Source organism: Gossypium hirsutum, chromosome A01 (assembly GCF_007990345.1).
Source record: "Gossypium hirsutum isolate 1008001.06 chromosome A01, Gossypium_hirsutum_v2.1, whole genome shotgun sequence".
Lineage (NCBI taxonomy): Eukaryota > Viridiplantae > Streptophyta > Magnoliopsida > Malvales > Malvaceae > Gossypium > Gossypium hirsutum.
The window spans coordinates 9471037-9498566 of NC_053424.1; the positions used below are offsets into that span (position 1 = coordinate 9471037).

Here is a 27530-nt window from a genome sequence, read left to right on the forward strand (position 1 = left end):
AGCCGTTTTAGCAGGCGAAAAATATTTTAGTGAAAATTTTTCGGTCATTTGTTCCCAAGTAGTAATTGACCCTCGTGGTAACGAGTTCAACCACTGTTTAGCTTTGTTCTTCAATGAAAAGGGAAACAACCGAAGATGTATGACATCATCAGAAACACCATTAATTTTAAATGTATCGCATTGTTCTAAGAAGTTGGCTAAATGAGCGTTGGGATCCTCATCCTGCAAACCATCAAACTGAACAAATTGTTGTATCATTTGAACAGTATTAGGTTTTAATTCAAAATTATTTGCAGCTACAGCAGGTCTAACTATTCTTGATTCAGTTCCTGTTAAAGAAGGTTTAGCATAATCATATATAGTGCGTGGAGTAGGATTTTGATTAACCGCGATTGCAGGAGGTAGCTGATTGTCTTGGTTTTTAGCCATCTCTTCAATTGGGGGTTGAGTATCGTCTTCTTGCTCGTTCTCTGTGTATCTTAAGCTTCGCCTTATTTCTCTTTGGTTTCTACGAACTGTACGATCGATTTCTTCGTCAAAAAGTAATGGTCCTGATGGGTTTCTTCAAGTCATAAACTATAAAAACCTGCCAAGAGGAAGAAAAAGTAAGTTAATAAATAATAATAATAATTAAATTAAATTAAATTAAATTAAATTTCAAGAAAAATAAATGGCTAAAGTAATAAAAATTGAGCGTTCCTAATATCTTAGTTCCCCAGCAACGGCGCCAAAAACTTGATTGCGTGGTTTCGTGATAGGTTTTAAATATTTATAATTACTCGTTCTTGAACTAACTATTATCGCGATGTAGGCAAGTATACCTATCGAACAGTTGTATAGTTTTAGCAAGACCAGATTGTCGAACCCAAAGGAACTAAAAGTACTAGTAATGGTTGTCTTTTTATTATCTAGCCTAAGAATAAAGAGGTTTTGTTTTAATTGACTAATTATCTAAACTAAGAACGCACAGAGAAAAGAATTGGGGAATTGCTTTTGGGAAAAATCAATTGACTTAAGACAATACCTAAGGAAAAATCGACCTAGATTTTACTTGTTATTTTGGCTTCAAATCGGACAATTTATTCATTCAACTTGTTTCGTAGAGATCCCTAAGTTATGTTATTATCCCTATTCAAGACTAATAACGTCTAATCCCTAGATTGAATAACCGAGACGTTTCTCTAATCAACACTCTAGGGTTGCATTAACTCGATCTATGGATCTTCTTAATAGGTTTCACCCTAATCTGGCAAAATCTTGTCACCCTATGTCTAGGCACACAATCAACTCCGCTTAATTATGACAAATGTACTCTTAGACAGGGTCTATTTCTCCTCTGAATAAGAGCATGTCTTGAATCAGTATCCTAGGATATCAAAACAAGAATTAAGAACACATAATTAAGAACAAGTTAAATATTTATCATACGATTCAGAAAATAATAACAAGATCCGTCTTAGGTTTCATTCCCCTTAGGTATTTAGGGGTTTTAGTTCATAACTAAATAAGAAAACATCTCAGAAGAATAAAGAGTACAAAACATAAAAAAAACCCAAAACTCCTGAAGGGAAATTGAGGAGATATCTTCAGTCTTGATGATGAATCCGGCTTCTACGATAGATCAATCGGCTTTCTTGGAGTAATTCCTTACCCCTTATTCTCTGCCTCCTTTTCCTCTTCCTTTAGGGTGTATTTATAGGCTTTGGAATGCCTAAAAGCCCTCAAAATTGGCCTTTTCCGAATTGGACTCAACTTGGGCTTGACAGGGACACGCCTGTGGCACATGCACGTGTTCGATTACTTCAGGCTGTGCTCGAGCCTGCCAAATTGACACGGCCGTGTGGTCTGCCCGTGTGAGGAGGCCCAGGCCATGTTGATTTCGTACTTTGGCCTATTTTCTTCATTTTTGGCCCGTTTCTCATTCCTTTTGCTCTCCTATGCTCTCCTAAGTATAAAACATGAAATTAAAGCATTAGGAGCATCGAATTTACCAATTCTAAAGGGAAATCATCCATAAAATGCATTAAACATGGGGTAAAAATATGTATAATTTACGGTTTATCACCTATATCCATCGAATCTCATTTATTCAAACAAAACTTAATACTTGTCGATCATCATCGAATATGTAATTAATTTCATACATGGAAATTACACAATTCACATACACAACATTCAATTCAAACATTTAAATATACAATTTAGTTACACGAACTTACCTCGATAAGTATTCGTAGACTTGTAAGCTACTAATCCGATACTTTTTCTTTTCCTCGTTCTAACTCCGTATTTGGTCTATCCGGATCTATACGAGTAAATTTAGCTCAATTTAATAAAATTCATATTCAATTCAATCCAATTCACATCTTAGGAAAAATTACCATTTTACCCTATACTTTTAATTAATTACAATTTTGTCTCTAGGCTCGAAAAGTGAAATTCATATAATTTAATCCTTATTCCAAGCCTAGTAGATTTTTACATATAACGTTAGCAGCCCATGTATTTTATAAAATTTAGAATTTTTTCATGAATTTTATATCTTTTCAATTTAGTCCCTAAATCATAATTTCATCAAATTTCTTTTTACAAAAGTTTTTTTATCTATTAACAAGCTTTCAATTTCTACCATAAAACTTCATAATTCATGTATACTCATCCATGTCAAAACCCTAACACTTTGATAACTTTACAAATTAGTCCCCGAGATAACTAGATTAAGTTATTACGATTTCGAAAATATAAAAATTATTAAAAATGGGACAAGAATGCTTACCTAATTAAGCAAAATAAGTTGGCTTGAGCTTAGGTTGTCGTGGCTAGATTTTCCATGTTTTAATTTTGGGAAAGATGATGAAAATGATGATATTTTGTTATTTAATTAATTTATCATATTTATTTTATCATCTTTCCAATTTAATCATTTTCTTTTCTTAAATTTCCAATGATGAATCATCATACTTATCTACTAACTCCACTAATTGGTTTATTTCCCATATAAGGACCTCTAATTTTGAATTTCGTAGCTATTTGATCCCTTTAGCTACTAGAACTCAACTTTTGCATTTTAAGCAAGTTGGTCCTTTTTATCAAATTAAACATGTAATCGGTAAAAATTTCCTAATGAAATTTTCATACAATATCTCGATCATAATGTAGACCATGGAACAATATAAAATAATTTTTCTTCCTAACTCGAATTTGTGGTCCCGAAACTACTATTCTGATTTAACTGAAAATGGGTTGGTACATTGTAATCTAAAAACATTAATTTTAGCTAACTTATTTACGCATTTCTAGAAAATCTCTTACTTGAAAACACTTATTTTACAGTAAAATCACCTAATCACTTAGTGTATCAACAAATTTTGTTAGAGTGTGTATCAACAAATTTTGTTAGAGTTTTTAATTTTGAAAATCAATTTCTAATTTGATAAATCATATAGTTTTGCAATTACAAAAAAAAAATGTTAAAGTTCAACAATAACCAACCAAAATGAGAAATAAAGTCCAAAATAGTTTCCATTCCAAAAGCCCAAAAAGTCCATAATATTTTAAAAGCATAAACCGTCTTATTTATACTAAGCTCTCGTGCACCGCTCGATTCTAAGTTTGCTGATCACTTGAGAAGTCAAAAATAAAGGGTGAAATAACAAGCTTACTGTGTAACTTGGCCCATAAAAGTAGAACAAATAGCACAATTCATACAAAAGTCAGATACTAAACAGAATACACAGCATGGCATATGATGCAAGGCAACATAATTATTAGATCAGATATGTATGGCATGGAATATCATGCGATGCAACACTTAGTTTAGAACAGATACAGATCTTACCCCTATCTGCTATGCACCATCTTCGTTTATCTCTACATACCAATTAGGGTAATAAATACCTACCCAACCCCACACACATATAAGTGAGCATACGCCACTTTTTAGAATAGTACAGTCAAGCTACTAGAAATAGTGTGGTAATCCTCCAGAATTAGATAAGTGTGATCAAACCACCATAATAGATATGTGGTTAAAACCACCAAATAAGGTAGATCATTAAACTGCTAACATTTCATCCATCACATCTTTATTCCACCCCAATGCACATGCAAACACTAACCAGACATTTTGATACAAATATATCATACATGCTTTACACATTAGTACATACTAACATGCTTGTAGAAGTCACACATACAGAAGCAAAATATTAGATTTCATGTATCAGAATCATATTTATTACCTAACAAACCCTAATTTAGAGTTTACTAAAAAAATGACCCACACGACCTGACACATGATCGTATGACTCACACGGTCTAGCACACAGCCATGTGGCATTAATAGTGAGTTTTTCAGCTTCACGCCATTCATTGTTTTTACGAGTTCGAGTCATACACCTGGTCGTTTTTCGATGCAAACAAAACTACAACAAATCCAATACCTAAAACAACATTTAGAACGTGACATTTATCAGTGATATGCTAATTTTCAAGTCACCAATTCGATCGCAAGCACTAACTATTCGACCTAAACATTGAAATTCAACCTTAAATAGGGCATAGACCACTTACCCTTGATACCAACAATTATTTATTAGGTTGGTTAAATTAGATGAGTTGGTTAAATTAGATGCAGGCTCTGGAAGAAAGCATCAAGTTTTCCCAATCAAAAAATTGGAATAATTTGGAGTTGGAGCCTGACTGTGTCAGTCTGGTAAACCGCTTTAATAAAATGAATTTTGACTTGACTACTTTGGGCCATCATGTACAGGAGATTTATAGGCAGTTTGATTCTTTTCTTTGTTTCGAATTTAATTGGGCTCCTAGATGCTGTAATAGAATAGCGAATCATCTTTGTAAATTGGCTAAGGATAAAAATTGTACTATGGATTTTGATGTGGATTATCCGTCGGATATCCATGAGCTTGTTTTAAAAGATGCAATAAATTGATGCTGTCCCTCAGGTCTTTTATTCAAAAAAAAAATTGTATCCAATACAGGAATGTGCCCAATAAACCCATCTAATACATGATGGACAACAAACCTTAGTCCCAGATAAGGGTGGTGCCACCAAGTATTTGTAGTCCTAGTGAGACTATGTATTTTCTATTAAAATATTATTATTTTATTACCTTTTGCTCAACTAGAACCTTGTGAATTTATCTATAAATAAAGACTAATGTGATTTATTCTTCAAATAAATTACATTCTTCAAGAGAGTTCAACTTTTGGTTTCTAACCCATAGAGAGAAACTAATATTCCCTATTGGAACATCAATAAAGTTTACATTGTGTTAGTCAATTCATGAATTTAGAGCTCAAAAACTGAACAAGTCAAGGGTTCAAGAATAATAGAGAAGATTGTGTTGATAGAAAGTTGGGAAATGACCTAGACTGCCTAACTCAAAACAACGATACTGATTTGGTAAATGGTTTATTACTATAAATAACACAAATGTCCATTCTTTAAAAAAATCAATTTTCTATTGTGTAACATAAACATTTTTTAAACTGAATTTTTCCAACAATTGATACCAAAACTAGATTATGTTATGTTTATAGTGTAAACTAGATTACATAATTTACTTCTCTCTTTTGACTGAATAAATTTATGAAAGTTACCTTGTACTATATGACTGTTTTGAATTTATATATGTGAATGGATAGATGTTTATTATTTTATAATTGTTATAAAGTAATTTTGTCAAAATTTATGTTGTATTTAGTGATAAACCGTAAATTATACATATTTTTACCCCATGTTTAATGCATTTTATGGATGATTTCTCATTAGAATTGGTGAATTCCATGCTCCTAATGCTTTAATTTCATGTTTTATACTTAGAAGAGCATAGGAGAGTGAAAGGAACAAGAAACGGGCCAAAAACAGAGAAAATGGTCCAAAGTACGAACTCAACACGGCCTGGACTTCCTCACACGGGCAGCCCACATGGCCGTGTCAAATTGGCAGAATCGGAGCACAATTCACACGGGCAAACCACACGACCGTGTCAATTTGGCAGGCTCAAACATGACCTAAAGTAATCGCACAGGGCGTGTCTCACGGGCGTGTCCCTGCCGAGCCCAAGTTGAGTCCAATTCGGAAAAGGCCACTTTTGAGGGCTCATAGGCATTCCAAAGCCTATAAATACACCCTAGAAGAGGAGAAAAGGGAGATAGAGAATAGGGGGTAATGAATTACTCCAAGGAAGCTGATTGATTCATCTCAGAAGCCGAATTCATCATCAAGACTGAAGATCTCTCCTCAATTTCCCTTCAGGAATTTTGGGATTTCTTTATGTTTTGTATTTTTTATTCTTCTGAGATATTTTCTTATTTAGTTATGAACTAAAACCCCTAAATACCTAAGGGGAATGAAACCTAAGACGAATCTTGTTATTATTTTCTGAATCGTATGATAAATATTTAACTTGTTCTTAATTAAGTGTTCTTAATTCTTGTTTTGATATCCCAGGATACTGATTCCAGACATGCTCTTATTTAGAGGAGGAATAGACCCTGTCTAAGAGTACTTTTGTCATAATTAAGTGGAGTTGATTGCGCGCCTAGAAATAAGGTGACAAGATTTTGCCAGATTAGGGTGAAACTTAATAAGGGGATCCATAGATCGAGTTAATGTAACCCTAGAGTGTTAATTAGAGAAAAGTCTTGGTTATTCAATATAGGGATTAGACGTTATTAGTCTTGAATAGGGATAATAACATAACTTAGGGATCTCTACGGAACAAGTTGAACGAATAAATCGTCTGATTCGGAGCCAGAATAACAATTAAAGTCTAGGTGGATTTTTCCTTAGGTATTGTCTTAAGTCAATCGATTTTTCCCAAAAGCAATTCCCTAATTCTTTTCTCTGTCCATTCTTAGTTTAAACAATTAGTTAATTAAAACAAAACCCCATTATTCTTAGGCTAGATAATAAAAAGACAGTCATTACTAGTACTTGTAGTTCCTTTGGGTCCGACAATACGATCTTGCTAAAACTATACTACTGTTCGATAGGTACACTTGCCTACATCGCGATAATAGTTAGTTCAAGAACGAGTAATTATAAATATTTAAAACCTATCACGAAACCTCGCGATCATTTAGGTTTTCATAATTTTTGGTTTGCAATTAAATCGTGACTATCATCTTCACACAAAAATTTTAATTTTATTTTTGTAAAATTAGAAAATCATGTAGGCGGAAACGAATTAAGAATTTTATGTAACTTTTTTTTTCCGAAAACCAGAAAAGGGTGGCAGTCTTTTAACCCAAACCGAACGGAGATAATTTTAAGGTCATGCTAAATTTCTTAACAACGGCCTGTGTAAAGCTTCAATTAAATCTCTTTATTTTACTCACCTTGAAATTTAGTCTCTATACTATTTCTATAATTGTTTAATCAATTTTATAAATAATTCTATTTTCTAATCTCATAATTGTTTCATAAAAATTCTCGTTTCAATATTTAGACACTCTTGGTTAAAAAATTACATCGTCAAAAATCAAAATTCCTTCGACACCGATAAAAATTGGGTCGTTACAATCTAAAAAGACATTGAGGAGGTAATGCTATCCAATTTTTTTGCGAAAAAAACATTAACCAGAGCTAGGAAAGTAAGGTTTAAGAAACAGAATTATAGATCAAAATCTAAAACAATATCAAAATCTAAAACAAGAGCAACAAATGAGGTGTTAGATTTTTCAAATTTAATATCTTAGAAGATGTTAAAGAGGCATAGGAGTTGAGGAAATTATTGGGCTTGGAAGTTGATGGCGACACTGATGAAATAAGAGAAGAGTTAGCTAAGGTTAAGGCTATGTGAAGATTCAAGTGAAGGATTTTGTTGTATGAGGTGTCTTACAATGTGGAGCTATATTTCATTGTTTTATGTTGTTTTAGTTAGGTCCTATCTTTGAATATGAGGGAGGGGTTTAAGGAGCGAAGTGTAGTGCAGTTCTTCTTAAAGGTATTGAGGCTTATAATGACTTTTTTTTAGAGTCAAAATGAAGAGTGGTATAGTTTAAATGATTCAGAGGGCTTGAGTTGATGATAATTTCAAGTTTTTCTTTTGACTGCAATTGTCAAAGCTAGGGGATTTATCATTGTTAGGAATAAACATTGATTTATAATAGGGGTGATTTTTGTTAACATTGTCTGGTTGTTATTAGGGGGATAAGTTTTTACATTTGTGTTTGTATGGTTTGTATGATGGTGGTTAGATGTCTTATGTTTCTGTAGAACTGATATGTACTGTTATGTCTGGTATGTTACTTTGCAATATATCACTGATGAAAATTACTTTGTAATACTAAATATGAAATTATGGTATATTTCAATACGAGAAAGATGACTGGTAGGAGTTCTATTAACAATAGTCATCGATATCGATGCCTACGGTCAACTATTCAACGCAAAAGACTTGCGTTTAGAGCCAATGCATGAACTTAGAATGCTTATTAAAATGGAATCTATACTTAATTCGGTGAGCAATGTGGTCTCATACTAGATATCCATGGAAATGGGTTTCTATTTTTACACTGCTTGTTGTTTCCTCATCATATTCTCAAAAGCTTCAACTGCAATCGACATCCTTTCTCAATCAGACTCACTCACCGATGGCATGACCTTGGTCTCCGATGATTAAAGCTTTCAATTGGGTTTCTTCTCTCCTGGCAGTTCTAAGAACCGCTACCTGGGAATCTGGTACAACAACATCACCGGGCAAACTATTGTTTGGGTTGCAAACAGGGTAAACCCAATAAACGATTCCAATGGCTTGTTGAAGATAAAAAGTAATGGGAAAATCCTGCTTCTAATTCAGAACACAACAGCTGTTTGGTGGACCAACTCGACAGCAAGAGTTGAGAATCCATTATTGCAGCTCCTGGATTCAGGTAATCTTGTTGTCAGAGATGGAAAGGATAGTGAACCAGAGAATTACTTGTGGCAAAGCTTTGATTATCCATCAGATACGATCTTACCAGGGATGAAAATTGGTATTAATTTGAGAACTGGTCTTAATCGAAGACTAGCAGCCTGGAAGAATTGGGATGATCCATCTCCAGGTGATTTTACTTTTGGTGAAGAACTCCAAGGAAACCCAAAGATGGTGCAAAGGAAAGGCTCAGAAAAGTACTATAGAAATGGCCATGGATTTAGTGGGATGCCAAATTTAAGGTCGAATCCCATCTTTTGTTATTACTTTGTGTGGAACGAAAATGAGGTTTACTACATATATTCCCCCAAAAACAAATCAGTGATGTCGAGGTTCGTTTTGAACCAAACCCAAAGTGTAAGACAAAGGTATACATGGAACCCGGAAACTCAAACTTGGAAGCTGTTCTCAATCATGCCAAGTGACTTATGTGACAGAAGCGGAATTTGTGGTCCAAATGGGAACTGTGATAACAATAAGCTCCCGGCTTGTCAATGTTTGACAAGGTTCAGACCGAAATGGCTCTAGAGATGGAACTCATCGGATTGGCCCGACGGCTGCATACACAGTAAGTGTTGAAGTTGGCCTGCATGCAGACAAAGAAGCAGACCAAGCTGCCGAGCCATGCAATTGCAGCTGAAACTCATGCTGCTAATTTTCATTTTGTTACTTCAAGTGTTTGTTTTGTAACTTAGTTAGATTAGAGCTAAGTTGGTATTGTACTTGATGTAATAGGTGATGTTTGAGCTGATAAATTAGCTTTACTAAGTGTGCAAGTTAAGTTTATCAATTTACTAGGTTATTAGTGGAGTTAGGTGATGATTAGGTGACATTGTATCATTTTGACCAGCTGAAATGCTTGGTATTTCTAATGGCTTTATGCCTAAATTCAAAAAATATGATAATCTTTTAGAAATTCTTCTTCATTCTCTAGTTTTTACTAAAGTTCTTAGGCTGAATTTTCTTGTTTTGTTCAGCAAGACATCGATGCTTCTTGCTTAAGCTTCTGTCAAATTTCTCATTCTGTTTTCTTAGTTCCTACAGTAAGTCACTTAACTGCAAGAGTGGAGACGGATTTATCAGAATTGGGAAGGTGAAAATCCCAGAAACCACAAACTCTTGGGTTAATAAAACTATGAATCTCAAGCAATGTAGAGCCAAGTGCTTGAGGAACTGTTCTTGCATGGCCTACACTAATCTATATGTTAGAAGAGGAGGTAGTGGCTGTGCCATATGGTTTGGTAACCTGCTTGATATCAAACAATTTCAATCAGATGGTCAGGATCTTTACATCAGACTGTCTGCTTCAGAAGCAGGTAGTGCTTTATAAAACTACAACATGTTATTACATATTCACTACAGGAAAATAGGTTTTTAGCGGCGTTTTATCAAAAAACGCCGCAAAAATTATAAAACACATAGCAATAGCGGCGTTTTACCAAAAACGCCACTAAAACCACAAAAACGCCGCGAAAAATAGAGCATTAGCGGCGCTTTTGGCAAAACGCCGCTAAAAACCAGAGCATTAGCGGCGCTTTTGGAAAAACGCCGTGAAAAACCAGAAACGCCGCTAAAAACTAGAGCATTAGCAGTGCTTTTGGAAAAACGCCGTTAAAAGTCATATAACCCCTAAACCCAAAAAAATCATAAACACTAATCTATAACCCCTAAAACAATGATTATTAAAATTTATGGTTATACAATATATTAAATATTTTCTTATATAATCGTAAAAGAGATAGTATTGAATTTAAAATATCGAATTAATTATCATTATAGTTTATGGTTTATGGTTTAAGATATATGGTTTAGGGTTTAAGGTTTATGAGTTAACTATAGTTTAAGATATATGGTTTAGGGTTTAAGGTTTAGGAGTTAACTAGTATTTGAAGGTTTATGATGAATTATGGGTTTAGGGATTATGATTAATTAGGGTTTAATGGTTAGGGTTAGAGTTTAAGGTGTAAGGGTTTGGGGTTTGGGGTTAAGGGTTTAGAGTTTAGTGTTTATGGGATAGGGGTTAAAAGGTTTAGGGTTTAGATTAATTAGTATTTTTTTAATTTATATATTAAATGATTTCTTATATAATTGTAAAAGAGATACATTACACCAAAACAAGTTTTAAGAGGATAGGGGTTAGGCGTTAAGGGGATAAGGGTTAGGCGTTAAGGGATAGGGGTTAGGGGTTTATGATTTATGAGTTAATATTTTAAGGTTTATGGATTATGGTTTATGGATTATGTGTTAGGGTTTAAGGTTTAAGGGTTATGTGTTAAAGGTTTAGGTTTTAAGGGTTAAGGGATATGGGTTATGGGTTTAGGGTTTAGAATTTAATATTTAGGGGTAAAGGTTAGAGGTTTAGGGTTTAAATTAATTAGTATTATTTAATTTATATATTAAACGATTTCTTATATAATTGTAAAAGAAATAATATTAATCTTAATATATTAAAATTATATTTATAGTTTAAATTATTTAAGAGATAATAGATAAACTTTATATATATATTATTAAATATTGACAATCATTAATTAATTATTATGGCTTCTAAATTATAACAAATAAAAATAAATATGAAAATTAAGAGATTAGTGGCGTTTTTAAAAAAACACCACAAAAAACACTATTATAACAAATAAAAATAAATATGAAAATTAAAAGATTAGTGGCATTTTTTTAAAAAACGCCACAAAAACACTATAATAAAAATAAATATGAAAATTAAGAGATTAGTGGTGTTTTTTTAAAAAACGCCACAAAAACACTATAATAAAAATAAATATGAAAATTAAGAGATTAGTGGTGTTTTTTTAAAAAACGCCACAAAAAACACTATGAAAACGACATCGTCTTTTTTTCTTAAATTTCATCTTCTTGTGTCATGCCCGACACTTAGCCATTTCCCCCAAAATCCCAAAACATATATCCCAAACGTTTAGCCATTTCCAGCAAAACCCCAAAATTGATTTCCCCAATTCTCTACATTTCCCCTAATCTCTAAATTTCCCCCAAAATTCCTAAGTTTTTTTTAATAGTTCTTCGTTTAAGTAAAGCCCTTATATTTAAAAAAATCAATTTTTTTCAGGTATTAGGGAAAGCGATTCGGCCAGGTTTTTCAGCATCTAGAGTTTCTGTCAATGTTGGAGAAAAGGTAAATATTCGATTAATTCACGCTTATAGTTGAATGAGAGAAATGAGTGATGTCAAAGTTGAGAAACCAGACGATGAACAGCCGCAAGAAAGCAACAAATTCCTAATGCAACCTGCAACAGTGTACCACAGCAGCAGGAAATAGGGATTCATAATATCGTGAAAGAAACTAGATCTTCTTCTTATCGTCTAAATGATCAGAATAAGATTATCAGAAATAGAAGGTGTTTAATTAATCCATTAGGGTTCCCATATAGGTCTCGAATGCAGGTTTTGGCTGCAGATGCACCATCAGGAAGTGGAGAGTTGCTCATAATGAATGATTTACCTGTTTACAAGAGAGGGAGGAACAAAATACAAGAAGCCATTGAAGAGGCTGAGCAAAAGAAGAGGAAGAATAAGATCAAAAATAGAATTTCAGCTGCAAAATCTCGAGCCAGGTCTCAGGTGCGTATGTGTGCGCAGTAGTAGTAGAATCTAGAATACAGCCCCAAACTTAGCCAAGTTGTTCCATACAGTCATATCTAGAAGGCAGCATGTATATATATGCAAGCATACTAGTCGAAAATTACAATTCTTCCTTTCTTTTTCCTGTTTTATTAGTAGAGCTGAAACGGGAACTTAGTTCTTACGATTTTAATTTCCACAGATGTAACTGTTTTCCTATACTAAGGCTGCGATCTTGTTTTGAAGGAGCATACAAGATTTCTGGAAGAAAAAGTGGAGCAATTGAGAAATGAGAATGCACTTTTAAAGAAATTACTTTCCCTAGTGAGAGACCTCATGTTTCTTCTTGGCAAGTGGCAAGAAACTGAGAAAATATACAATATTTTCCTTATTTGCTATGTATTACTTATTGATTTTTGGCCTTTCTCATCTTACATGTGGATCAGGAAGCAGCAGCAGCTGAGAGACTCCTAGAGGTACTGATTTTATATGTCCAATGAACTTAATATCCATATATCAAACTTTTCAAAGGAAAGAAATGCATCCCTCCAATTTATCAGATATTGTCTAGATCTTGTAAACAATCACCTTTTTTTGCATCATCATGTATTATACCAGTGTTATCTCACATCGATTAAATTTTAAATTGTTTAAAGTTTTAAATTCAGACCGTATGCTAAAAGGGTAGTTGTATTAATTTCTTCTATTGTATGTACAGGAAAGAGAAGTGATGCAAGGGAAAAAGGCAAAACAGTGTTTAGAACTGGAAGAACAGCACACATAGGAGCAGCTATATATGGAGACTAATGAGGAGGTTTAAGCTCATCAAGATCAATGGTGGTGGTGAGACCGAGTGACAATATGGGATGACATAGTTTCATTTTTTAAGACATTATAGGATCTCCATTATACATCAAATATATATAAAGAAAAGCTTTTTGTTTGCCTTCAGTCGACCTGGCTTTCAAAATATAATAAAGATAATTAGATTTACAGTGAGCTAAAGATAGATCACACTACTGTAAAGTTTTTGATAATTTATATATTACTATTGTCTGCAAAAAAACATGGCAATGGCATGGATGCTACAGGGGGCATAATGTCTGGCACTATGGATCGGTTCAAGAAGGTATCTAAACAAGTTTTACGTTACTATTTTAACTTCATGTTTATTTAATTCAGTTTCTGATAAAAATTGGCTGAATATTATGAGGCTGCTGCTTTATAGGTGTTCGAGAAGAAGTCCAACAGGAAAATAATGGGGATATGTATATCTGATTCTAACATTAATTTTATTTGAATGAGGGGATACTATTACGTAGATATAACTACTTGGAGACACGATATGTTTGCAAGTGGAGACACGATATAACTGCATAATTTGGCTTTTCTGACAAAACTTTAACTGAACAACCTTAGCTTTAAGGTTCCATTTCCAGACATTCATGGCGGTGCAATCTTTTTATTTAATAAAACCATTTTTTTGGTGAAATATTAAGAACAATATAATACTAGTAGTCTGTATAACATAGCATTAGTTAAAAGAGAAAGGTTGATTGCAACCTTTAACCGTTGCTTTTTGTGTGCACTTCATAACTGTTGCTTTGTCTTTCGAGTTTTAGAGGGAAGTTATATATTTATGTAATTTACATAAGTGGAAACAAAATGCCTAATAATAAAATCACTAAAACTGATTGGACACATCTCTCCATTCTCTAACTTAATCATTCACTTCATTTTCTGATTTAACTTACATGTAGTTTTGGATTATGTCTTCATTGTTCTACCCACACTCTTTGCCTTACATGTAGTGGGAATTTATTGATATACTTTGTCACTTACTTGTGTATCTTGGCTGTTGGGAATTTAACATTTCTAGCTTCAGCACTTAGCAAAACCTGTCACATTTTAATTACAAAATTCTTTGTATGCAGTAGACATTATGAAGTGGAACCAAATATGATTCGAAAAGTACAGATTTGTGAGTTACTAGAGCCGACAGTAACAAGCATAGCTCACGATTAGAGGTGTTGTTGGCGAGATTCAACTTAGAATTAAGCATGTTGTTAATAGATTTTATATTTGTTCAAATTCAGCTTGATTTGAAATATGCACTTAAAATTTTGTCTAAACTCATCTTAAGTCTATTTTATTTTATTTTTTAAAAATTCTATTTTATATTTAATCTAATATTTAGTATTTTATGTATTTTTCATTCATTAAATTTTTATGTATAGTCATTTTATTTTTTAATGCTTACATTATAGTATTATATATTACTATAAATCTTATTGGTAAAATTTTGCTATCTGTCCTGTATTATGTATAAATTTACATACTTGTCCATTTTTGTGAACAACAGGAGTATTTGCTCATGTATTAAAGGATTGGTCGCAGCAGTGGTGGTCAATAGCTTGGCTTACGAGCTTAACCACTCCATCGAATCATCTCAATTTTAAGGAATGGATGGTGTGGAACTTAGCTCCAAAAGCCTGGCATCTTGTTCACAAAGTGCCATGGAAAGTCTTTTTCTCCTTTATTATTTGGCAAATCTTGCTTGCCTTAAAATGCAAGAATCTTCAAAAACCACAATGACCACAGTCGAGTGGTCCAGCCAACTCCGAGCAAGGCTGTGGAATTTTTGCCATGTCTGGACCCATGTTAACATTTAATCCTATACCCTCGTACATAATATTTTTGTTATTGTTGTTCTCATAAGGGGTCTTTACATCCTTTCAGAAAGATTATTATGTATGAGAAGTGGATGTCTACATTCATTCACTTTGAAAACTTCTAAACTTGTCCTACCAATATCTTAAAACTTATTGAATTTGTTTGTATTTTCAGTAAACTTTTATGTTTTTATCCTGGAAAATATCAATCCCAAATATTTTATCATATTAATGTTTTTGAACCTTACATAATATTTTTAGATGGACCTTGGAGTTGGCTCCTTTGTGCTAATGAATGCAGTTACTTCACGGCAAGCACGAAACATCAAATCATCAATGTGAATCGTTATATTTTCCAGATGCTGGTGTTAATTTGTCATGTATATTGCTTACCATTGTAAATTCTTTCTCTTCTGAGCATACGTTATAATTTTGGCATCACAATTTTCTTTTGTGCATGCAGCATATCTAAATTTGGTATGCAGTATATAGATGTATATTGTTTCAGATCTATGTTCCACTAACTTTTCAAAATGCTTCCTAAGGAGTTGGTGGAAGGCAGCCTTTAAATCTGCAACTCCGCTACTACTGTTAGGATTTGCTAGACTTGCTTCTACATTGAGTCTAGACTATCAGGTAGAATATATTTCTTTGCGCTGGACTTTTTGTAAGAATAGTTGTTTGCAATGGAATAGGATAAGTTGTGTACTATATCTACTTGCTAATAGAAAACAAATGGAACTCTGGGAGATGTCTAAAATAATGCTCTAAACCAGTTTGTACTCAAAAGCATTTTGCATAATAAGCATAGAATTTATACAGACTGGTTTTAGTTAAATGACGCCTTTCTTAATGTTGGTAGTTCAACATTTTAGCTGTTGATGATTGATGATCAATACTTTTTCTCGTTTAATGGAATTTCTCCCTTGTAGGTACTTGTGGGGGAATATGGAGTCAACTGGAATATGGAGTTCAACATTTTGGCATTATTTTCTCACCAGGATGAATTATGTTTTAGAAATTCTAATACTTTGTATGTATGTTTTTTTTATGTATTAAATTACATATTGAATTAATGTTTATGTATTAAATTTAAATTCATTAATTTTTATATTTAGTTTTGAAGTTTAAATTTTAATGGAAAATTTAATTTAATTAATATTTTTTATGTATCCTTAAAAGTATATAGTTTAAAGTTCAAATTTCAAAAATTAATCATAATATAATATTTAACATAGAAATAAATATTATTTAATTAAAATAAAATATTTTTTAAGATCATTATTTTTAGCGGCGTTTGTGAGAAAAGTGGCGCTAAAGGTCAAGATCTTTAGCGGCGTTTGCGAAAAAAGCGCCGCTAAAGGTCATGGTCTTTAGCGGCGTTTGCGAAAAAAGTGCCGCTAAAGGTCATGGTCTTTAGCGGCGTTTTTTTCAAAAAAACGCCACTAATTTTTGTTGCGTTGCATATAGCGACGTTTTTTCCCAAGCGCCGCTAAAAGTATTAGCGGTGCTTAAAAGCGCTTGCTAAAGGCAAAAAAAACGCCGCTAAAAGTCTATTTTCTTGTAGTGATTGTTATAATGCTTTTTGGGATTTTTGTGTAATAAAAAAATTAATATTTGTGCTTTTTTATCACTACTGATAATGGCAGAACAAAAGAAAAAGGCTAAGGTGAAACTTGCCTTCATACTTGGGACGGTAATTGCTGCGCTTTTGGGGTTTCTTTTAATCGTCTGTTACACTCTCAGAAGTAGGAGAAAATTAAATGGTAACACTAATTATGGTCCTCATAAATGTACTAATTTTGTTCTTTTTTACAAATACCAGTAATTTTGCTTACTCGAACTTGTGTATTAGATACTCATTTTGTGTCCGACATGGATTTATTTGGTTTTTTAAGTTTATGTATTCAGAAGATAATTGGAGGATTATATCTCATACCCAAATCCAAAAATGTGTGAGATGCTTCAAGAAAATGAAGAGTTAGACGTTGCGCATCATAGAAAATCTCAATCTCCATCTCAGTTTTTTAAGAAAATTAAACAGTAGTATTGATTTTTTTTCCTTTTTTATTGAATTTCTTACAAATTTTTTATCTAAGAAACAGTCCCATAGTGTATGAACCAAGTGCTTGTCTATGTTTTATACTATTTTCAGATGAAGTGAAAGACAAGAATCTAAATGATAGAGAGGATAAAGACGAGAATGAAGATATGGCGCTTGCAGCATTCGAGTTTCGTACCATAGCTCAAGCTACTGATTCTTTTTCATTTAATAACAAGCTAGGTCAAGGAGGTTTTGGTCCTGTTTTTAAGGTAAAACTTGCTGTCATTTAGCACAATGGTCTTTCTTTATTATATTGAAAGCTCATAAAAGTGTTGTAAAATATTCCAGGGGACACTAGGAAATGGACAAGAAATTGCAGCGAAGAGACTTTCAAAGAGTTCCGGACAAGGATTGAATGAGTTTAAGAATGAAGTAAAGTTGATTGCCAAACTTCAGCATCGGAACCTTGTAAGGCTTCTTGGATGCTGCATTCATGGAGATGAGAGAATGCTGGTTTATGAATATATGCCTAATAGAAGCCTTGACTTGTTAATTTTCAGTATGAAAATCAGTACAAACCTTTCAATATCACTTTTGCTTCGTCAATAATCAAATGAGTTGCAGGACTAATAAGAATACCTACTTTCCAGATCAAACGAGACGCATAGTTTAACTTGGTCTAAGCGTTTCCAGATCATCTGCGGGATTGCTAGGGGACTACTCTACCTTCATCAAGGCTTGAGGTTGAGGATTATCCATAGAGATCTTAAAACTAGTAATTGATAATGCTCTAGAATAACGTATTTTTATGTATTAATCATGTGTTTATTCTGAGTTTGATCCTACTAATTTGAGCTATTTATCTTTTAGGGACTGATTTGGAGGAAAAAGCAAAATTAAGGGACAAAAGTGCGGATTTGAAGACACAATGGGTTCATATGCGACACAAGAAAAAGATTGTGCCAAAAGTGCAAGCATGGAAGACACAAGGACTAAAAAGCAAAAAGAAGAGATTTTATTTTATAAGACTCCATTTTATTAGGATAATTAATATTAGGATAATTATTAGGATTATTTCAATTTTAAAATTTTATTTTAATTATCTTTATTTATCTTTAATTAATTGTATTTATCTTTTTAGAATTTAAGTTAAATTAGACTATCTCCCTAGCACTATAAATAGGGGGTTAAGTGACTCTATTTGGTGTTTATCTTTTTTTTTGTAAACACTCTCTCTCTGAAAGTCTAGGCTTTTTTTTCTTCATATTTTCTTTTAATAAAATTCTCTTTTTCATTTTTATATTTATTTTTTTTCACTATTATCATGAGCCACTAAAACCTATCTAGCCGAAAGTTGTCAATATTCTCCAAAAAGGGTTTTTGAGCATATGCAAAGGTGGCCGCTTTGTATGTCTTGGAAGGATTGCACAGTCGGTTAGTTAACTTACTGCGTCAGAGGTTGGCGAGCCAAAGAGACAAGATGGCGTGGGATTCGCCATTGAGAAGCGTTGATCTAGCATAGATTACTAGCTAGAGTCAGGTTCCCTAAAAATTATAAGTCTAATCTTTGGAGCTGATGGTCGTAGGCGTCTTCTTCTACTATAACTAGCTTACTTGAGTTGAGAAGGGTTACTTAAAAGCCAATGATTGAACTCAAGGCGGAACGAGACAACTGGAAGCTAGAATCTCGCCACATAAGAACAATCTCGCCACATAAGAAACTTTCTCTTTTCCCAACTCTATTTATTTTTCCTCATTTCAATTTCTGCAATTTATTTAATTTCTCAAATTCAATTCACCTTAAATTCTATTTTTATTTTCTCAGATTCTTAATTTTATTTTTTTTTATTTTTCAGGAACGTAGGTTTTCTTGGCCAAGAAATTGTCCAGGATTTCAAGAAACGAGCATTCGTACAATCCGATCCCTGAGGATTCAACCCTACTTCCCCTTTACTGTTATTTTTACTATTTTACAGGGAATAGGATATTTTTTGTGCTCTCAATGATGCATCAGTAATGTTCTACTTGATAGTGAGATGAACCCAAAAATTTTGGATTTTGGTCTGCAAGAACTTTTGGAAGAGATCAAATAGAAGCTAATCCAAATAGAGTAGTCGGAACATAGTAAGTGTACTATTATGCCATTGCTATACTATTTGATTTGTAAATCCCCATAACTACATTTTCTTTTATCCAACATTGTTCTGTAGTGGTTATATGGCACCAGAATACGCGATCGATGGATTGTTTTCTGTAAAGTTAGATATTTTTAGCTTTGGGATATTATTGTTGGAGATTATAAGTGGAAGAAAGAACAGAGGATTTTATCATGTAAATCAAAATGGAAACCTCATTAAACATGTAAACATCTACAAATGCTATTATCATTATGTTTTGTCAGTTAAACTACAAATGCTCAAAGGTTTGAATTTGGATGCAGGCATGGAGATTATACAAAGAAGGCAAGCCTTTGGATCTTGCTGATGATTTCTTAGCAGAGACTGGAGACCTATTTGAATTGCTACAGTGCATACACATTAGCCTTTTATGTATATAGCAGCATCCTGACAAAAGACCAAGCATGTCATCCTTGGTTCTAATGTTAGGAAGTCATACTAAATTGCCTTCACCTAAACAACCCCGTTTCTTGTTTTACAAGAAACCCTTTGAAGCAGATTGTTCATTCAGAAACGATGGATTGCCTTCGAGAAATGAAATAAGTTTATCATTATTAGAGGCTAGATAAGAAAAAGGTTGTATGGCTCACCCAATCTGTTATTTTCCAAACTATTAATCCCACTTGAAGTTGGGGCAAGATCAAGCAAGAGCCATCAGGTTTTAGATTTTTCATAAATCTTTATAAACATTTTAGGAGGATAATTGTTGTGGTGATAATTCTTGTTCCCTTGACAAATTGTCTAAATTTAGTGTTTAGATTCTTGAATAATGTTGTAGATGCAAAAGCAAATTAGTATACAAGTAAAAAGCCTTCTCAATTTTAATTCTGGTTTAGATCATTGTCATTTGGGACCTCTTCAGAAGGTGAAGTTGGAGAGGTGGAAAGTATATTGCAATCTCACTATTTCAATGACCTATAATTTTATTATTTTTAAAAGATTAAATCAAACTTTTATCATTTTTGGGAGGAGGGAAGTGCAATTTTATCATTATTAATTTAAAATTTTATAAATTATAAAAGAACCTAGGGGGCCAGGGCTTGTAAGCTCGGGCTTCGCCACTAGATCCCATTGAAAAAATTTCTCACCTCTTACTAAACCCCAATAATTAGCTATGGCATATAATTAGTTTTCAAAACTAATTATCACTTGATTTCAAAACTTGGGATTAATATAATTAGTTTTCTAAACTGATATTATAATTAATCAAGAAATTCAATTCGGTAATTCTACAATTTAATTGTTGATTCGCCTAGGTTTCCTACAGTCTTTTAGATCATATTCCACATATTACTATTATTTTATTTATATATATTTATCCATTTTGGATTTTAGCATCGCAATAACTTTTGAAGGAGATCAAAGAGAAGGCTATACAAATATAATAGTCGGAACTTTGTAAGTATACTATTATGCCATTACCATCCTATTTGATCCATAATTCTCCATAAAAAAATTCATTTTTTTTATTCTGACAATATTCTGGGGTGGAGATTATAAATGGAAGAAAGAATAAAGAGTTTTATCATCCAAATCAAAGCGACAACTTCATTGAACATGTAAACATCAACGGATACTACTATCACTATGTTTTGTCACTTAAACTACAAATGCTAAAAGGTTTGAATTTCACTGCAAGCATGGACATTATGGGAAAAAGGCAATCCTTTGGATCTTGTTGATGATTCCTTAGTAGAGACTAGCAACTTATCCGAGTTGTTACGATGCATACACATCTTTTGTGTATAGCATCATCCTAAGGAGAGACTAAGTATGTCATCCGTGGTCATGATGTTGGGAAGTCATAACAAATTGCCTTTGCCTAAACAACCTGGTTTCTTATTTTACAAGGACCCCTTTGGATTTCTCACCTGGCAATAATGGGTTATCTTCGAGAAACGAAATAATTTTATCATTATTAGACGCTTGATAAGGAAGAGCTTGTATGGTTGATTCAATCTGTTATGGTTCAAGCTATCAGTAATGATTTCTATCCCACTTGAAGCTTGGGGCAAGATCAAGGGTCATTTGGTTTTGCATTTTTCTTAAAGCTTTTAGACATCAAAGGAAGATTATCCCATCAAAATTTTCTGTATAAAAATTTGATGCAAGAACTAGCATAGCATTCTAATTAATGAGGAAGGGTGAGAGTGATGTTTGACACACTGCCTCGCTTGATCCAATTCCCAGAGCAATAGGTGCATTATAACATAGAACCAGCATTGTGCTTGAAAGATTTGACAATGGTGCCTCAAAATGAAGAGTTTGAATGACTTGCTTGATTAAAGATCTTAAATTGTGACATAAATGGGCACACCATAGTCCTACAACCACAAAACATTCCATCTGTTTAGAGTTGAACCCCATTCCTATTTTCTTGTCAATTACATCTAGAACTCTTCCATTTCTATATGATTCCCACACCCATTGCACTAATAATACCCTAGGCTCATGAAATTTGGGTTCAATTGACCTTCTACCACAAGCAATCTCTAATGCCACCACTCCAAAGCTATACACAACAGATTCTTTGCTAGCCTTTTGTTGCGAAGTTGCCATTCATGCAATGGGGAACCCTTCCCGTAAAGTTCCAAGCTCACGTGAAGTTGCAAGCTCAAGCAAATATGCGAGCTCACCTAAAGCTGCGAGCTTAACTAAAAGTGTGAGCTCAACCTAGTTGCAAGCTCATCAAAGTGTGAGTTGTTAAAGTTTTTGGTGAAGTACTACTGGTTGTGATGATGGTAGGGTTCACATATGTTGATATAGATGTTTTGTGATTAATCTGTTTGTTGAGATTACTTGTTAAATCAAATAGAGTTAGTATTGAACTGACATTTTTTAGGTACTGACCTTTACCTAATCAATTTATGTATAAGTTTCATCTTTGTATTTTCAAGGTGTATTAATGGGATTTGTTGAATTATCTATAACCACTACACCCATATATATTTTAACTCTTTCAAAATGTAAGATGATGAGAATTTGATAGTAGTTCATTAAAAATTTGCTAAGTATTTTTTCTCCTTGTTTTATTCTCTCAACTTTTCAAAACGCCAACACCTTTCCTGAAGAAGAACACTCGGGAGCAATGTAACCCGTAGTGCCTGCTAAAAGTGTTTTCTAAACCTTTTGAATGATCAACTAGACTAGCTAATTTGAAATCTTTTAGTTTAGCATTAAAGTTAGAATCCAACATAATGTTGTTGGTTTTGATATCTTTATGTACCACACAGTAATCTCCTTCTTGCAGATATAACAATGTTGGTGCCGTGATAAATTTTGTATCTAGTTTCCCACGTCAGTAAGCTTTTTCCTTTGAAAAGATGAGTATCTAAGCTTCCATTAGGCATGAACTCGTAAACTAGGCTTTTTCGTGGCACTAATCGATGAGTTTCACCAATACAACTGCATTAGATGAATCCAAATTGTGGCACAAAAAGGTTAGGTCATGTCAACTATAAGTCTCTACTTCAGTTGTCTAAAGAAGACTTGGTTGAAAATTTCACAAAAAAAATTCAAAAATAGGATGTTTGTGAAGTGTGTTAGCTAGGAAAGTAAGCTAGACTACCATTTCCTACTAATAAGGCTTGGAGGGTCTCTAAAAAATTACAATTGGTCCATACTAATGTGTGTGGCCCTATGAAGGCTGAATCTTTGAATGGCAGCAGGGACTTCCTTCTTTTTATTGATGACTACTCAAGATTCTGTTGGGGATATTTTCTCAAGTGTAAATCAGAAGTGGTTTCAGTGTTTTGGAAGTTCAAAGCTATAACAAAATGATAATACTCTAGAACGACATATTTTATGTGCTAATAGCATGCTTATTTTGAGTATGATCCTACTAATTTGGATTATTTTGTGGTCTTTTATCTTTTAGGGACTAAATTAGAGGCAAGAGGAAATTTAAAGGCAAAAAGTGCGAATTTGAAGATATAATGGGCAAACATGCAAAGAAAGAGAGAAGTGGTGCCAAAAATGCAAAAGAAGAGATTTTATAGCACAAGACTCTATTTTAATTTCAATTATATTAGGATAATTATTAAGGATTTTTATTTAGATTTAATTCTAGGATATATTTTCATTTATCTTTATTTATCTTTATTTATCTTTATTTATTTGTATTTATCTTTTAGAATTTCATTAGGAATAGACTAGGTTTTCTAGTACTATAAATAGGGGATGGAGTGGCACATATTTGACATCTCTTTTTTATGTAATCACTCCCTCTCCCAAAAACTCTATCTTTTGTTCTCTCCATATTTTCTTCAATAAAAATCTCATATCTATTTTATTTAATTCTTTCCCAAAAATCATGAGCCACTAAACCAATCTAGCCGAAGGTTGTCAAAATTCCCCGAAAAGGTTCATGAGGCTTAGAATCTGCGCTTAGCCTTCTCAACAGGGTATTCATCACTTCTCCGCACTACGAGGCTGACGCTTCCGTGCATGTCCCTTAATAGGTGATCTTTTCAACTTGTGCAAGGAACGACCGCTTTGTACATTTTGGGAAGATTACACAGTCAGTTCGTTGGCTTTCTGCGTCAGAGGTTGACAAATCCAAGAGATAAAACGGTGTGGTATTCGCCGTTAGGTTCCGCCAAATCTTAAGTCTAAATCTTTGGAGATGGTGGTCGTAGGCGTCCTCTTCCACTATAACTGGCTTATCTTGCTCGAGAAGGGTTACTTAAAAGCCAAGGATTGAACCCAAGGCGGAACGAGACAACCGGAGGCTGGAATCTCGCCACATAAGAAACTTTCTCTTTTTCCAACTCTATTTATTTTTCCTCATTTTAATTTCTGCAATTTATTTAATTTCGCAATTTCAATTCACTTTAAATTATGTTTTTATTTTTCCAGATTCTTAATTTTTTTTCAGGAACGCAAATTTTCTTGGCCAAGAAATTGTCCAGGATTTCAAGAAACGCGAATTCATATAATTCGGTCCTTAAGGATTAGACCCTACTTCCCCTTTACTGTTATTTTTACTATTTTACAGGGAATAGGATATTTTTGGTGCTCTCAATGACGCATCACAAAAACTCAGTCAAGTTGCAAGCTTAAGACACTAAGGTCAGACAATGGGACAGAGTAAACATCAGCAATGTTTCAGACCTTTTGTGAGGAATTAGGCATTAAACGTCAGCTCACCAACACCTACACACCTCAGAAAAATGGTGTCAATAAGAGAAAGAATCGAACTCTGATGGATATAACCAGATGCTTGATGTTTGAAAGGAATTTGCCTAAAATTTTTTAGGCTGAGGTAGTTAATACTGCAATATACCTTCAAAAAAGGCTACCAACTAAAACACTTCTTGAAAAACACCATTTGAAGCTTAGTTTGGTCTCAAACCATCAATTGCTCACCTGAAGGTCTTTGGTTGCATATGTTATGCACACATTCCTGCAACCAAGAGTGACAAATTGGCAAAGAAGGCTCACTTGGCATTCTAGTGGGCTATAGCAGTGTCAAGAAGGGCTATAGGATTCTGGATCCTACAACTTACAAAGTCTTTGTGAGCGAGGATTGTGTTTGATGAGAAATCAAGCTGGAATTGGGATAAAAGTAAACCTGAATGTACTGCTGAAGACTTGGTAACAGAGCAAACTGCAGCTGATCAAAATGATCCTGAGATGGACATTGATCATGAGCTTGTTAGGGGAACCAGACCACTTAGTGAAATATATGAAAGGGCAGATGTGGCTACTGTTAAACCAACCTATTTTGAAGAAGCTTAAGCTCAAGAAGGCTGGAGGCAAGCCATGCTTGATGAAATGAGCATGATTCACAAAAACCAAACTTAGGAGTTAGTTGCAAGACCAGTTCACAAGAAGGTCATAGGAGTAAAATGTGTGTTTTGAGCCAAGCACAATGCTGATGGAACCTTGAACAAGCTGAAGGTAAGGTTAGTAGTGAAGGGATTCAGTCAGAAGTATGAGATTAATTACTTTAAGACATTTGCACCAGTGGATAGGCTTGATGCAATCAGACTACTGGTTGCATTGGCTACTTAGAAGTAGTGGAAAGTACATCAACTTGATGTAAAATCTGCTTTCCTCAATGGCTTTCTTGATGAGGAGATATTTGTTGAACAACCAAAAGGTTTTAAGGTTGCTAGTGAAGAATACAAAGTGTTCAAGCTAAGAAAAGCTTTATATGGCTTAAAACAGGCACCAAGGGCCTGGTATAACAGAATCGACACCTACCTAATAAGCTTGGGGTTCGAAAGAAGCATTAGTGAGCAAACATTGTATGTGAAGAAGGAAGGTGATGAAACACTGCTCATAGTCTCCTTGTATGTGGATGACTTACTTGTGATAGGAGGAAATAATGCTATGCTGACTGATTTTAAAGACAAAACAGAGTATGTTTGAAATGTCAGATTTGGGTGAAATGTCCTACTTCATTGGCATGGAAGTGTCTCAGACTCAGCAAGGATTTTTTTAAGCCAAAAGGCATTAGCTTTGAATCTGAACAAGTTCTCCATGCAAAATTACAAGGCAACTAGCACCCCAGTTGCTGTTGGAGAAAAATTGTCAAGCCAAGGTGATTTCGAGAAAGTAAGTGAATCAACCTATCAGAGCTCAGTGTGATGTTTGCTCTACTTAATAGGCACTAGGCCAGACATAATGTTTGCAGTTAGTCTCATATCCAAGTTCATGCATTGCTACAACATGAACCATTTTCAAGCTGCAAAGAGAGTACTGAGGTACATTAAGGGAACTTTGTGCTTTGGAGTTATGTTCACCAAAATGGACAGCATAAAGCTTCTTGGTTTTAGAGATAGTGACTGGGCAGGATCGATAGATGACATGAAAAGCACATTAGGGTATCTGGTTACCCTTGTTTCAGCTATATTTTGCTAGAGTTCAAAGAAGTAAACTATTGTTGCTCAATCAACAGCTGAAGCTGAATATGTAGCAGCTGCAGGAGCTATTAACCAAGCAATTTGGTTAAGGAAGATCATGGCAGATATGAACTTGCATCAAAGAGAAGCAACAGAGATTAGATGTGATAACCAATCTGTTGTTGCAATTGTAAAGAATCCAATGTTTCATGGAAAAACAAAGCATTTTAAGATCAAGTTTCATTTTGTTAAGGAAATAGAACAATATCAAGAAATCAGACTGGCTCACTGCAATTTTGAAGATCAGTTAGTAGATATCTTGACAGAGCCTCTTTGTTTGTCAAGGTTCAAGAATTTGAGAGCCAAGCTAGGAGTTTGTAGCATGGAAGCTAAGGAGGAGTGTTAAAAGTTGGCTTACATGTAGCCCTTGGGATCGAGCCATGCAGTTAGCAGCTGAAGCACATGCAGCTATCCTTTTGCTATTTTGATGATGTTTTGTTACTTAGTTAAATTGAACTAAGTTTGTAATTAATTTGTTGTAATTTGGTGTTGATAGATTTGATAAATCAGCTTAACCAAATGTGCAAGCAATGTTTTATAAGTTCCAAGACATTGTTAGTGGAGTTAGGTGTGTTTAGGTAACACTTTCTTCATTTTGACAAGTTAATTACTTGTTATATGTAATGTTTTGTTCCTTTTCTGATATGATGGTGAATCATTCAACAATTTTTCTCCTTGTTTTCTGGTTCAAACTGGCCAACCTTTGCTTGTTCTCCTAGCTCGATTTTAAATGTTTGTTTAACAAGTCACTATTGCTTAAAGCTTAAGACTTTTCTGTAATTGCTTAGTTTTGATTCTTAACTCCAACACATTTTCTCTCTTCCTTTTTTGTCTTATAATGAATAAAGTGATAATTATAACTAGCCCTACCATAAATTTCCTTTTATTGGGAGGAAACATACCAGGTGGTGGAGGGGTTGTGGGATTGGTAGGAGCAACATGCGGTGGCTAAACATGGAGTTTAATCCCGTAAGCCGGACACTTTTCAGGAATATTTCCCTTTAGGTAATAGTAACAAACTGCAAAAGATCCATCGTAATTGCATCTAACTTTAGCACATCCAAGTCGAGTTAAATTAATCCAAATTACATGAGTATAATAACTGCACGACACCTTGAGCATAATCACAAGATCCCATGTTGTAATGCTCCTTCTGATCCACCCCATCTTGGACAGCTCTTGTTGGTGAC

The 27530-nt window shown here is 33.8% G+C and overlaps 3 protein-coding genes across 21 annotated transcripts; all 3 read left to right on the top strand.

Moving 5' to 3' along the window:
- Positions 1 to 8252: 8252 nt before the first annotated feature.
- LOC107917264 (G-type lectin S-receptor-like serine/threonine-protein kinase At4g27290) lies at positions 8253 to 10272 on the top strand. Its single transcript, XM_016846634.1, has 3 exons — positions 8253 to 8269; positions 8684 to 9448; positions 9978 to 10272. The coding sequence occupies exons 1-3, from the start codon at positions 8253 to 8255 to the stop codon at positions 10270 to 10272; spliced, it is 1077 nt and encodes a 358-aa protein (XP_016702123.1).
- Positions 10273 to 11818: 1546 nt separating this feature from the next.
- LOC107917775 (protein ABSCISIC ACID-INSENSITIVE 5) lies at positions 11819 to 16878 on the top strand. Of its 19 annotated transcripts, none has more exons than XR_005900168.1 (8): positions 11820 to 12539; positions 12786 to 13015; positions 13258 to 13382; positions 13631 to 13668; positions 13768 to 14566; positions 14902 to 15549; positions 15757 to 15847; positions 16144 to 16312. XR_005900168.1 is itself a non-coding variant. In XM_041075865.1 (5 exons), exons 1-4 carry the CDS (start codon positions 12080 to 12082, stop codon positions 13000 to 13002), a joined length of 324 nt encoding a protein of 107 aa, XP_040931799.1. In that variant the 5' UTR covers positions 11826 to 12079; the 3' UTR covers positions 13003 to 13015; positions 13258 to 15437. The 19 variants fall into 19 exon arrangements, 2 of the variants coding, with proteins under 2 accessions (XP_016702573.1, XP_040931799.1); XR_001689834.2 differs by having other exon boundaries at positions 11823 to 12539; positions 14474 to 14566; XR_001689835.2 differs by having other exon boundaries at positions 11823 to 12539; positions 14477 to 14566.
- Positions 16879 to 16988: 110 nt separating this feature from the next.
- LOC121204969 (G-type lectin S-receptor-like serine/threonine-protein kinase SD1-1) lies at positions 16989 to 18119 on the top strand. Its single transcript, XM_041075883.1, has 2 exons — positions 16989 to 17524; positions 17604 to 18119. Exons 1-2 carry the CDS (start codon positions 17423 to 17425, stop codon positions 17862 to 17864), a joined length of 363 nt encoding a protein of 120 aa, XP_040931817.1. The 5' UTR covers positions 16989 to 17422; the 3' UTR covers positions 17865 to 18119.
- The last annotated feature ends 9411 nt before the right edge of the window (positions 18120 to 27530 follow it).